Below are 13,087 nucleotides of genomic sequence, written 5' to 3'. Positions count from 1 at the left end.
TACATGTTATGTAGCTCAAAGTGCTGTACACAAACATAGGCATATATAACGATAAAAGCAATAAAGTCACAGTGATCAGTTAAGATCAATGTTTAAAATTAAATTAAATAAAAAATTATATAAAAAAAAAAAAAAAGCATCACATTAGTAAGACAACAGTAATAAAAGTACGGCAATAGGCAAAGTACAGTAAAATAACATTTCAGTAAAAGACCAGTACATAAAAAATAAAAACATTTCAATAAGATACTCGCTTTCCCTAAGGCATGGGACACTATTTGTAAGTTTACCTGGGAATCGACACCGGTCCCCAACGGTACCTTTTCTTCTGTACTTTACTCTCCCTCTCTGAAGTCTAAACTTCACAACACACAATCTAAAACCCCTTACCTCCCTCTCCCAAACCGATCTTGTATCTCAATGGGACTTCCTGGTTAAATATATGGTTTGATAATTGCATCATTCCAAATCGCGATTTCTATTTCAAATCGATTAATCGTGCAGCCCTACTGAGTGGACGATATCTGTGCAGTTTTGAGTTTGCCTTCGAGTTAAACTAGCTTTTATGTGGTGGCTGGGGGTCCAAGAGTCCAAATTTCGACATAAGAAACGGAAAAATAAACACGACATCTCATCCAAAGTGTGATGCATCGTCCCGTCTGTCGCTTACTGTACCGTTCCAGGAGGCCAGCATCTTGCTGTCCAGGTGCGGCCGTGGCCGGCTCTTCCGGACCTCCGCCATCTTGGCTCTAGCGGAGGCCAGCAGCTCCTTGACTCGCTCCACGCCGATGGCGAAGCGCGCGGCCGTCAGCTCCACGGAGTAACGCACTATCAACACGTTCTGGCCCTGCAGCTCCCCGTGGGGGTCCTTAGCGGGGGGACACACGGGGGGCGGGGGGGGGGGGGCGGGAGTGGAGGAGGAGGAGAGTGATACGGACACACGGGGGACGGGAGAGGAGGAGGAGGAGGAGGAGGAGGAGGAGGAGGAGGAGGAGGGGGAGGACACACAGGGGGCGGGAGAGGAGGAGGAGGAGGAGGAGGAGGAGGAGGGGGAGGAGGAGGAGGAGGAGAAGGACACACAGGGGGCGGGAGAGGAGGAGGAGGAGGAGGAGGAGGAGGAGGAGGAGGAGGAGAGTGAGACGCCTCAGACTGCGAGAGAGAGAGCCTGTGTTTGACATGTCTGTCTGTGCTGACAGGTTAATGTTTATTCAAGAGGCTGCTGTCCACCCAGGACACACACACACACCCAGGACACACACACACACACACACACCCAGGACACACACACACACACCCAGGACACACACACAGGACACACACACACACCCAGGACACACACACACACACACACACACACACACACCAGGGTTTCCGCTAGCAATTCTTTGGGCCGGCCAACCTGGCTGATAACATTCTAACATATTCACTCACCACGGTCAATGTAGTATTTCTCTTTATTCTTTTATATCAGCTAAGGGAAACCCTGACACACACACACACACACACATATAGTACTGTATGAAATGAAGGACACACTAGGGATGGGCATCGATGTTCATATATTTGAATAGTCGTTAGATGATAAGAAATCGATTAGTTTATGCAAATATAGTTTCGTCTTAGAAAATATATTTCCCCTTGTCTTTACCGGCAACTACACTGTGTAGTGTATTGAGAGGGGACCCTATTAACTGTTACACCGCTGCACGGCATGCTGGGTACAGCTCACACTAGCTAGCCAGGTAGCGTAACAGTCTGTTATTAACAGCTGGAGACTGGAGATGTTACATGGTAGCAAAGTTGTGTACGTTTGCTATGTTGTTCCACTAAGCTCAGACATTTCAAGCATCAGTGACGTTAGCTGTTAGCTAGGTCTGTCCGCTAGCGTTAGCGGTTAGCTCGGTCTGTCCGCTAGCGTTAGCTGTTAGCTCGGTCTGTCCGCTAGCGTTAGCTGTTAGCTAGGTCTGTCCGCTAGCGTTAGCTGTTAGCAATGACAGCAGCCGGCTAGCTCGCTTGTTGGATTATCTTACATTTGCTATTAAGTAAAAACAAAATCATATTGTTAACATTAGGGATGTCGGCCTACCGATATTATCTGCCGATATTGGCATTAAAATGTGATATCGGAAATGATCGGTATCGGTTTTCAAAAAATTAAATAAAAAAACATTTACATTTATTTAACCTTTATTTACCCAGGCAAGCAAGTAAGAACACATTCAGATTTTATTTATTGTCAAAAGTATGCATAATGTTGTGTTAATTCCACGACAAGAGATATGTAATGTTAATTACCTGAAATGATTCAGTTTTTTTGGGGGGGAAACCCTGCATATATCGGTATCGGTTGATATCGGTATCGGAAATTAAGAGTTGGACAATATCGGTATATATCGGTATTGGTAAAAAAGCCAACATCTAACATTAACATGGGAGGGGGGTTCGGTTTTAGTTCCCCAGCTATCGAATAGTAATTTTGTGATGTGAATAACGAGGATATATCCTCTGAACGTCGTTCCAAGTGCCATACCTGTGAACCGCCACTAGGGGCAGAGTGGTTAACTGTGAGTGCGTGGCATTTTGGCGGTTTCATCTAAAAATTTATTTAAATGCAATGCACCCCCCCCCCCCCCCTTACCTGTTCCAGGTCAACGTTGCCCAACTCCTTGACCCCGTAGTGGTGCATGAAGACATCGGCATGGGTGGCCCCCCCACTGGCCCCCGCCACCGCGTCGGGCAGCAGCTCGCGCACCTCCGAGGCCGTCCACACGCAGAACGCCCCCTCACGCTTCTCCGGACCCCCCGCCGGCGGGACAGAGTCCGCATCCTCCGCGCTGTAGAAGCCTCCGGACTGTACCATTGCAAGGTAAAAGGGGGGGGGGGGGGGGGGGTTGTGTGATTAGTGACGTTTTTATAGACATCATCTATGATCATTATTTGGATACTCAATAAAGACGAGAACGATTTCAATTAAATTGAAATTGAGAAAAAGCTGACTAGCTTAAGTCAAGTCAAGTCAAGTCAGTTTTATTTGTATAGCACATTTCCAGGCAGCGGTAGCTGACACCAAAGTGCTTCACAAGCAGGTTGATAAAAACAAATTAGTGTGAGGCAAGGTATAAGATTAAAAGAAAGAAATAAAAAAAACATGGCAAAGCAATGAAAGCAACAAAACAAACAATATGGTGCAAGATATAAGATTAAAAACATAATAAAGCAATGAAAGTAATAAAAACTGGTAGGACACAGTAAAACAAAGAGGATAGAAGGGTCAGGGGTCTAGTGGTAGTTAAGTAGGGGGGAAGGCCTAACCCTTTCACTGCCACACGACAGAAGGTTAATAGTCAGCCAATGATTGTTAATAGCCATAATCATAGCCAATCTCTCGCCAGAAAGAAAGGAAGAAAGAAAGAAAGAAAGAAAGAAAGAAAGAAAGAAAGAAAGAAAGAAAGAAAGAAAGAAAGAAAGAAAGAAAGAAGAAAGAAAGAAAGAAAGAAAGAAAGAAAGAAAGAAAGAAAGAAAGAAAGAAAGAAAGAAAGACTTTGACTTTTGATGTTCTTTTATTAAAACAATTCAACTAAAAACAGTCAGTAGAGACACAAAAATCTCCCGGCATCTTCATAAAAACAACACACACACCCACCCGCACACACACACACACACACACCCCCACCCACCACCCACACACACACACACACACACACACACACACACAACCACCCCAACAAACCCCAAAAACCTCCTTCAGCACATAAAAACCACTTGACATTCAAATGCATATGTTCAGCCCCTCCCCCCCCACAGTACCCATTGCATTCCCCAGTCCCCAAGCACTCTCCACCAGGTCCTGCCTCTCCCTCTGGATCTCCACCATGCTCTCCTCCACAGAGTCCCTCACGATGAAAGAGAAAGAAAGATAGAAAGATAGAAAGAAAGAAAGAAAGAAAGAAAGAAAGAAAGAAAGAAAGAAAGAAAGAAAGAAAGAAAGAAAGAAAGAAAGAAAGAAAGAAAGAAAGAAAGAAAGAAAGAAAGAAAGAAAGAAAGAAAGAAAGAAAGAAAGAAAGAACGAAAGAAAGAACGAAAGAACGAAAGAGCTGAGTGTGTGTATGTTCCCTTCCCCCGACCCTTTCCCCAGGTAAATCGCTACAAAATAGAACTCTTAATACAACCTCGTGTCCAGTATAGCGATGCGCTCCATACAGTCTCGGCACAGCGTTGAAAAGGAGAGCGGCCGTGAGATGTGTTGCTTTATAGTCAACTAATTACTGCTGGCTCTCTTTACTCCTCAGTGAGCTGATCAATGACAGTTCAATGAGCGATCAATGGCACTGGAATCATTAGAACAGGACGTCTTGTTCACCAGCTTCTCTCTCTGTGAGCCAGCCTTGGCCGCACGGCACGCGGCTCAGCGACAGTGGGCCCTGTGCGCCTTCAATTGACCCGTCGATCGGTTCAGCAACAGTTCCGATTGGAGGATCGAGAAATGAAAGGCGGGGTTTGAGATAGGTCCAATAGGTTCTTCCTCTGCTGTGCTGTATACAGCTACACTGTACATGCTTGAGATCCCGAATTGGATGGTACTACAAACAGGGTCAGTTGATGAAAAAATACTGACTATTCGGGCGGTTATTCTTCAGATTGTGATGAGAAGAAAAAAAACTAGCTTACTAACCTTCTTACCGTCTTTTTCTAGTATGCACTCTGCTACTAAGTAATATACCTTGTCTATATTACTTCCTACTAGGGCTGTCCCCGACTAAGGATTTGGATAGTCGACTATGATTGGCCAAAATGTGCCGTTAGTCGACTATTAGTCGAGAAAAAAAAAATATAATATTTATTTATTTATTATTATTATAATATTTTTTTTTGTATCATTCCATTTGGGCTGTGGGGGGTGCTTAATGTCTGAAGGAGTCGACTGAAGGCTTCTTGTCCTCTGTGGGGGGGGGGGGGGGGTGCTTAATGTCTGAAGGAGTCGACTGAAGGCTTCTTGTCCTCAGTGCAAAAGCATGCAATTGGTCCACTGATGGATACATCTTGATATTTGTCTAGTCTAGTGTGTTCATTAGATGGTGAAATCCTCTTTCAGTGCCGCTGTGCCTGTTTTCGTAGGCAGTTAGCCTCGCTGGTATGCGTGCCATTAGCGTTAGCCACGCTTCTAGGCCTCTTTTCTTTTGGAAAGAATGATAAAAAAATTTAAATAAAGAAATTATATATTTTTTTCTTTTTGTATTCGACTAAGAGGTTGGCAGTCGACTACGGCTCCTTTCGACCGATTAGTCGACTAATCGACTAATAGGGGTCAGCCCTACTTCCTACCCTGCTAATAATGTCTATACTACTATGCACGCAAGACTGCAGCGCCCAAGTTCAACACTGTTTGACGAACAATATCACTGACCCTTAGCTGCCAGAGTTGTATCCCTCCAGCTAAATGACTAAACGTAAATGTAAAAAATGTATAATAAAAAAACAATAACCTTCTTACTGTCCTATACTACCATGCACTCCTCCTACTATACTAGTATGTATTATGTCTATGCACTCAACACTGCAGCACCCAAGTTTCAGCACTGTTTAATGAACATTGTTACTCAGCTGAAAGAGTTGTACCCTTCCTTCCTGCTGACTTGTCGTGCGGAACTTGTAAGTCGCTTTGGATAAAAGCGTTCAGCTAAATGACTAAATGACTAAATGTAAATGTGAAAATGCCTATGGCTAAAGATAAAGACTGTAGACGTGTGCTCTCAGGGAAAGCCCTCCCCACCTGCCTCCCTGTCCGCCAGCACCAACAGAAACACGGTATCTGTGCTACATCACTCTCGTAGTAGCGTAATTCGTCAGCGAATAATTACATAATAAATCTTGGGGAATATAATGATCTGAATGTGTGCAGGTTTTTAATCGTTCCCCCTTTTCCAGCACAAAGTCGAGTCATTAATCAACAGAAAATGGCCACCGCCGCCGTTGAGAGGAGGGGGCGGCACAGGTTGACCCTGGGAGGAGAGCAGGGGTTTAAGCGGTCATTTGTCAAAGGGCGCCACCTACTGCCCTCACTCATTTACTCATGTACAGTACACACACAGACAATAATTGCAGCGCATGGAACACACCTTCTTCATCTCCCTCCCTCTCTCTCTCACACACACACAGGATACACTCACTTGCACATACAGTAAACACCAACAGACACACACACTTACTAACGAGGGGAACTTGGCCAGCTCACCTTGTCACTGAGATCTCTGGAGACGTAGAGCAGGATGTCTCTGGCCACATCTGCAAACATCTGCTCCCCTGATACCTGAAGAAACACCACACACACACACACACAGATAGACACCACACACAGACACACACAAACAGATATTATTATTCATAAAGTCCTGCACATTAAAATGTGTAGATATGGTTTACATAAAAACCTTGGAGATCATTTTTCGTGCTAAGAGTAAGAACCTACCAGCTTGTATTCAATGTCTCTTTCAACCAAGAGAAGGAAAGTATAATTTAAGAGGGTTGTGTATTTTTAAAACATGTAAAAAGGTAAGAACTAATGTAAAAGCTAGATGCGTTTCAATCTTGGGAGTTAAATTGTGGAATAGTCTTAGTGACGGGTTGAAGTTGTGTAGCTCTCAGGGGAGATTAAAAAAAGCCTTAAAGGATAAAATAATTCAGGAGTACAGTTTTGAGTAAAACATCAAACATTTATTTTCTCTTTTCTTTTTTCTCTGAAAAGAAAGAAAATTATATCTTGCAGCATATTTTAAATTTGTCTTTCTTATATTAAAGTATATTTAGTTTTTAAGAATTGTAAAGGATAGGCAAAAATAAGCACGTGCTTCAGCCTATTCCTTTTTTCGGTCATTGAGTTTGGATTTTGTGTGCGAGCTTACTTTGAATATGTACATTTGTGATTTTTTCTTTTCTTTTTGTTATGGTTTGTAACCGACCCAATCGCACAACACAAGACAGGTATGAGAGTAAGCCAAAACAGGGCAAATATTTATTAAAGAACAAAAAGCGGCACAGTCCCTTTAAGGGAGAACACAAAAACACTAGAGTCAAGGAATTATGGAAAATACGGCACTGTGCCTTTAAGAGGCGAACAGGCTAAGGGACTAAGGCTAAGGACCAGGGCTAAGTGTCAGGGCCAGGAACAGGGGCACAGGAGAGGGGGACAGGGACAGAGGCCCGGAGAGGCGGGCTGGAGACAGGGACAGAGAACAGGGTTAAGGCCTTGGACAGGGCGAGGGCCAGAGCTGCTTACAGGGATGAGGACAGGGTTCCGACGGCGGAGGCCTGGCACGGGGACAGGGGCCCGACGGCGGAGGCCTGGCACGGGAACAGGGGCCCGACGGCGGAGGCCTGGCACGGGGACAGGGGCCCGACGGCGGAGGCCTGGCACGGGAACAGGGGCCCGACGGCGGAGGCCTGGCACGGGGACAGGGGCCCGACGGCGGAGGCCTGGCACGGGGATCCTCCTCCTCCTCTTCGGATGCTGCAGACGGGCAGCGCAGAACAAAGGGGGTCCCAGGGGACCGGGATGGGAACACGCCGTCCTCCCGTGGAATACTAGGGAGCGACGACGAGCCTCACCCCAGGAACGAGGATCACGAAGAGACGCCTTCCTCCCGTGGAATCGGGAGCGATGACGAGCCGCCTTGACGTCTGGAGTGGGAACACTGGAAAACCTCCCGTAGAGAATTAGAGAGCGAAGACGGTGTCCCACTCCAGGCAAACGGCGACAGGTGGTGATGGCTGGGCCGTCGTCTCACGCCGGAGACGTGGCAGGTGATGGTGACGTACAGAATGGTAACGTCCAGAACTCCATGAACACAGACACAGATACAGAGTCCAGAACACAGAACGACCCGACCAGGACTGGAGGGGAGTCTGCAACCTATGTACTCTCCCGAGGTGATTGCAACCTCCCAACAGGTGCGTGGTAGAGGATCAAGGATGTCCAAGGGTGGGGGCTGTTGAGGAGAGTAGACAGGGAAAACACAGGAAAAAGGTCCAGGGACAGGCGAATCCTCACACTTTTGAAAGTCCACACATGTGTTTTACTGTTTTTGATTTATCTGTAAACAAAGACCGAAAATAAAACTATTCATTCATTCAGATATAGACACCACACACACTCTCACAGACAAAGACACACACACACACACAGACACTCTCTCACCGACACCCACCTGGTAAGCGGTGATATAGGCTACAGCCAACTGAGCCTGGTCATACAGCATCTTCTCAAAATGGGGCACGTGCCAAGATGAGTCTGTAGAGTAACGATGGAAGCCCTGAGAGAGGAGAGGGAGGGGGAGAGAGAGAGAGAGAGAGAGGGGGGGGGGGAGAGAGAGAGAGGTGGGGGAAGAGAGAGAGGGGAGAGAGAGAGAGAGAGAGAGAGAGAGAGAGAGGGGGGGGGAAGAGAGAGAGGGGAGAGAGAGAGAGAGAGAGAGAGAGAGAGAGAGAGAGAGAGAGAGAGAGAGAGAGAGAGAGAGAGAGAGAGAGAGAGAGAGGGAGCGTGAGTGCGTCTATGTGTCAGAGTCAGAGGGTGTGTGTGCGTGTTTGAGAGAGAGAGAGAAAGGGAGAGAGTCGCAGATAGAGGGAGCGAGAGAGGGAGAGAGAGTAAGGCTGGACCAGGTGATCGAGTCCTAACAAACCTCCAAGGGGCTGACGGGTAGTATCAGTGTGCACAGGATCAGCGTTCCGACCATGGTGCCACTAGCGCGCTGCCCGGGACCCTGTGCCATGCTGGCACTGACCCTCCTCTTGGATGCGGAGTGGTTTCCCCCCTCGGACAGAACGACACGGAGCCCATCGTGCTGGAAGGGAAGTGTCTGGTGGTGTGCGACTCGAACCCTTCCTCGGACGGAGGAGTCACCTCCTCACTCGGGATATCCGTCCGCTCCGCCGGCGCAAAGGTGGCTTTTTCCGCGGTGCGCGGAACCAATCACGAGCCATCAGAGATGAGCAACACGTCATGACCATCTATTTCGACCAGGTCAGGTATCCCCGCAATAATGGCTGTAACAAAACACACTGTGCACACGAGTTTAGCTTTGAATAGACCATAACCATGTTCATGAATAATGTTGTCATTTTGGTTATTGTGTTTCTGCCTCAAGCTGTGTAACAAGGTTAACTTCCTCGCCTTTCGCCGATGGACTTCATAACTTGTCGTTGTATTGTTCTCCTATACACAGTCAGGGTCTGTCCAAGGAAAAACAATAACGGTTTGTTTTATTGCGAGTATAGCAAAGTGTATGGCTGGGCATACCTTGCGTAATTTGGATACGTGGTTCCATAATAGCAGATTATCGCGCGCGTTTTAGGCCTTGGCAGAGTTTGGATCCGTCCTGTGTTGCTATTGGTTGGATGTTCGGATTACCGTGATCAATTTTCACGTCTGATGTCTCCGGGTGGTATATACATGCCTATTCCTATTGGATTCCTATTGTTTAATAACATACATCAAAATGGGAAGCAGGATCCCGACTGTGACTGAAATGTATCACAAATCCCTTGCCGTATTACAAGCACCGACTCACCGAGACGAACTGTCTGGAAAAGGCATCATTGGGTTGATTTGCATCACTGAAGTGAATCAGATGATACAAAAACATATATACCCGAAAACCGCGCTCATTGTGCGTTTCTGTTTGTTTCTCTCTCCGTCACACAGGTCTTAGTGAACATAGGCACCCATTTCGACCTTAAAGCGAGTGTTTTCTCAGCGCCAGGAGGGGAATCTACAGCTTTAGCTTCCACGTGGTGAAGGTGTACAACAGACAAACCATACAGGTGAGGCGGCGAGCGATTTATATGTACATTGCTAAATACATTGTTTACATGTATATTTGGTAGTGAGTACATTATTATAACATACAGCACATTTATTTGGTAGTAATTACATTATTGTAACATACATTACATGTATTTGGTAGTACTGTAAATACATTATTATAACATACAGCACATGTATTTGGTGGTATAATACATTGTTATAACATACAGTTTCGATCTGCATCCAAACGATTGAGGTCACTGGGGGAAAACTAAAAACAATCCCAGTTGATTGATTGATTGAAAATGTTATTAACAGATTGCAGAATGGGTACAATACAGTACAGCTCAATACATACAATTGTTAAGGGGATGCAGACCAGAGAAAGTCTTTCGTCTTGTTTACATCAGGGTCCCACATTTTCAATTAATCATAACATGACATACATGACATACATACATAAATGTCTAGATGCAACAGTACTGTCTACCTGTATGATACAGGTAGACAGTACTGTTGCATCTAGACATTTATGACATACCAGATCTACAAATATATACTGTTTATGATACAAAAGAGTCTAAAATCCATCGGCAGGATGGGTTGAAGTGAACGTGAGACTCGGAATGAGCTTGTTTGTGCCCCCCTCCACTCCCGCAGGTGAACCTGATGCAGAACGATTATCCGGTCATATCAGCGTTCGCCGGTGACCAGGACGTGACGCGCGAGGCGGCCAGCAACGGGGTTCTCCTGATGGTCGAGCGCGAGGACCGCGTGTATCTGAAGCTGGAGCGGGCACCCTCATGGGCGGATGGAAATACTCCACGTTCTCTGGCTTTTTGGTGTTCCCCCTATAATCTAACCGTTGCGCCTGACCTAAAGTTGCGCCTGACTCTCGTTGGTCGAGGAACGAAAAAGAAAAAGAAAAAACAGAAAAAACACGCCATTTATTTTGAACCAAGAAACTGTCCGCCAAGGAAGCCGACGAATATCTCTGTACCTACACTATCTAATAACAAAAAAAGAAAAAACTAAAACATGAACGTTTCCTTGGAGTTTCATATCCCAACCCCCCATCGACCAACTTTAACGCAAATCTGGATGATTAACCTATTGATCGGCCTGTGATGTATGCTTGTCGGTTATTTGGATTTTTATTGCTTTGGAAAACGAAACTTTTCTTGCCAGCAGGCAAACAGGTGCGCCCGGGGCAACTGGATGAGAGTGAAGACGATGACTGAAGAGGCTGAGTGTATTATGCCCTATTTCATGTTTGTATAGCCTTAAAAAGAATACGGTCTCCGTCCCAGTGAGGTGTGTGGAATAACGGACAACCAGAGAAGAAGAAGAAGTGCTTTCACGCCCAAAGCATTTTTTTTTGCACGAATGGAAGTTTTTTCTTTTTTGTTTTGTTTTGTGCTGTCCATGGTGTAGCGTTTGGATGCTGAACGTATTGAAAAATAAGCCAAATGTAGGCCGCCTACTATACAGAGTTTATCAAAAGAGAAAAAAGGCGACATATTTCTGCCAATGGAGACGACATAGGACCCTTTTATTAAACATGATATAATTTATAAAGTGCATATTCACATTATTGTGTGTTCTACATTTCGGATCTGCGTAGCTTTGACTGATTTAATGTTCAGTGACGTTGCTCACTAAATGTACATTGTGAAAATAATAGAAACAATCCCTATATGTCCCGCCTAATAAAGATATTGTATTGTATAGGCATTTATCACTTTTATTATTATACTTTGCATTTGCTAGAGCTAGACTGATCGAAAAATCATGTCTCATGTGGGACAGGTTTTTAAAACAAACCAAGACAGCTCAACAGACCCAATGTGTGTTCAGCACCATGGACAGAGACACGCCAACCAGTGTACATTCCATACAACCCTTCCTCCCCTGCGCCTTTGTCTCTGTCCATGGTGCTGAAACCCAGTCGCTAGAGCGTCGCTAAGCAGCAGTACACCAGCTCTCGGGATACAAAAAAAAAACTTTGATAGAGCCGTTCGAAGAACAGATCTCCCCAATTAACAGGACGCTGAAACGATGACTGCGATAAAATAATGCCAATGACGATAAGAGAAAACTGGATTGCAGTCATACAAGCACAGAGTGCATTATCACCATGACTGTTAGGGTTATCTAAACGGTGATACAGTGGGATTGCAGAAACAATAATATGTTTTTGGAATACTGGGCAATCAAACCCTCCCCCTGACATGCCCCCCACACACACCTCCCCATTCTCTCTCTCTCTCTCTCTCTCTCTCTCTCTCTCTCTCTCTCTCTCTCTCTCTCTCTCTCTCTCTCTCATCACTCTTATTTCAAAACAAAACATGATCTCTTTCTGGGGACGGACGGAGGTACAAAATGCACAAAGGAAGTGCCACACAGGAAGCCACACCTTTCAGCTTCCTTTAAGCAAGTGGAGTTTGGCAGGATTCATACGCTTTGGCTGATCATGGATCAAACATTCTCAGGAAGACAGATGTCTAAGTACAGTATTGAAACAAAAGAGGAGGTCAGGCCTTGTGTCTTTTTCTCTTTGTGGTTTGCTTGGAGTTTTATACAAGGCATATGAATCAGCTGGCATTTTATCAATGTCATTCTCACTTAAAAGATGCTTTAAGTGGTATTTATTTTTGTTAAAATAACTGGTCTACATGTTAAAATAATAGCTCTACATTCCAACAGCCTGTATCACTGATACAGAGAGGTTTGGTCAATAACATGTCCCAGTCCCTCCGCTCTGCAGTAAACAGAGAATACATTTCCTGGTATCCCGTTCCCACTTTATCCAATCAGACAATCAGAGATCTCCACACAGCAAAAATGGTGAAAAATAAGAAATAAAAACGAGTAAGGTCCTGTGTCTTATAAATGGCCTTTTCCAGTGTTTAGCATTGTTTTGTATGGGGGTTAGTATCAATGGGTCTGTGTCTCTAATTACCATTTTGACGGATTGCTCTAATTCAGTTGAGACAATCTCCTCCCCCAGTGATTAGGTCATTCTGATTTGACTCGCAATGCGACGTAGCAAGGAGCTGATTGAGCTGATTGTGATCTGATTGGCTCTGTGGTTGTAGTAAAAAAATCAACAATTCGCTCAACAACAGAGCTAGTGGAATTACTTCCTCAAACAGAGGGTGCCGACAGACAGCAGAGAACGAGCGAGCGAGAGAGAGAGCGAGAGAGAGAGAGAGAGAGAGAGAGAGAGAGAGAGAGAGAGGGACCGCACGCAGGAGTGTGTGTAAATGTGTGTGCGCACGGGGCTGGTGTGGG

The 13,087-nt window shown here is 45.4% G+C and overlaps 2 protein-coding genes across 2 annotated transcripts in view; one reads left to right on the top strand and one right to left on the bottom strand.

Annotated features, from left to right (window-relative positions):
* Positions 1-631: 631 nt before the first annotated feature.
* LOC311237819 (spermatogenesis-associated protein 20-like) lies at positions 632-8,723 on the bottom strand (the record flags this gene model as incomplete). Its single annotated transcript, XM_084325796.1, has 5 exons — positions 632-868; positions 2,639-2,851; positions 6,233-6,307; positions 8,202-8,306; positions 8,670-8,723. 5 exons carry the CDS (start codon positions 8,721-8,723, stop codon positions 632-634), a joined length of 684 nt encoding a protein of 227 aa, XP_084181922.1.
* cbln2b (cerebellin 2b precursor) overlaps positions 8,671-13,087 on the top strand; it is a gene marked incomplete at its 3' end in the record, with an annotated part of 4,850 nt that continues 433 nt past the window's right edge. The window contains 5 exon segments of the mRNA XM_084326409.1: positions 8,671-8,773; positions 8,776-8,982; positions 8,985-9,010; positions 9,692-9,746; positions 9,749-9,810. Coding sequence (XP_084182535.1) covers positions 8,722-8,773; positions 8,776-8,982; positions 8,985-9,010; positions 9,692-9,746; positions 9,749-9,810 — 402 coding nt within the window. The 5' untranslated portion in view covers positions 8,671-8,721.

The sequence above is a fragment of the Notolepis coatsorum genome (genome assembly GCF_963971535.1).
Source record: "Notolepis coatsorum genome assembly, chromosome: 12".
Taxonomy (NCBI): Eukaryota; Metazoa; Chordata; class Actinopteri; order Aulopiformes; family Paralepididae; genus Notolepis; species Notolepis coatsorum.
The sequence above is the reverse complement of the archived record's forward strand: the minus strand, read 5'-3'. Positions and strand labels throughout refer to the sequence as shown.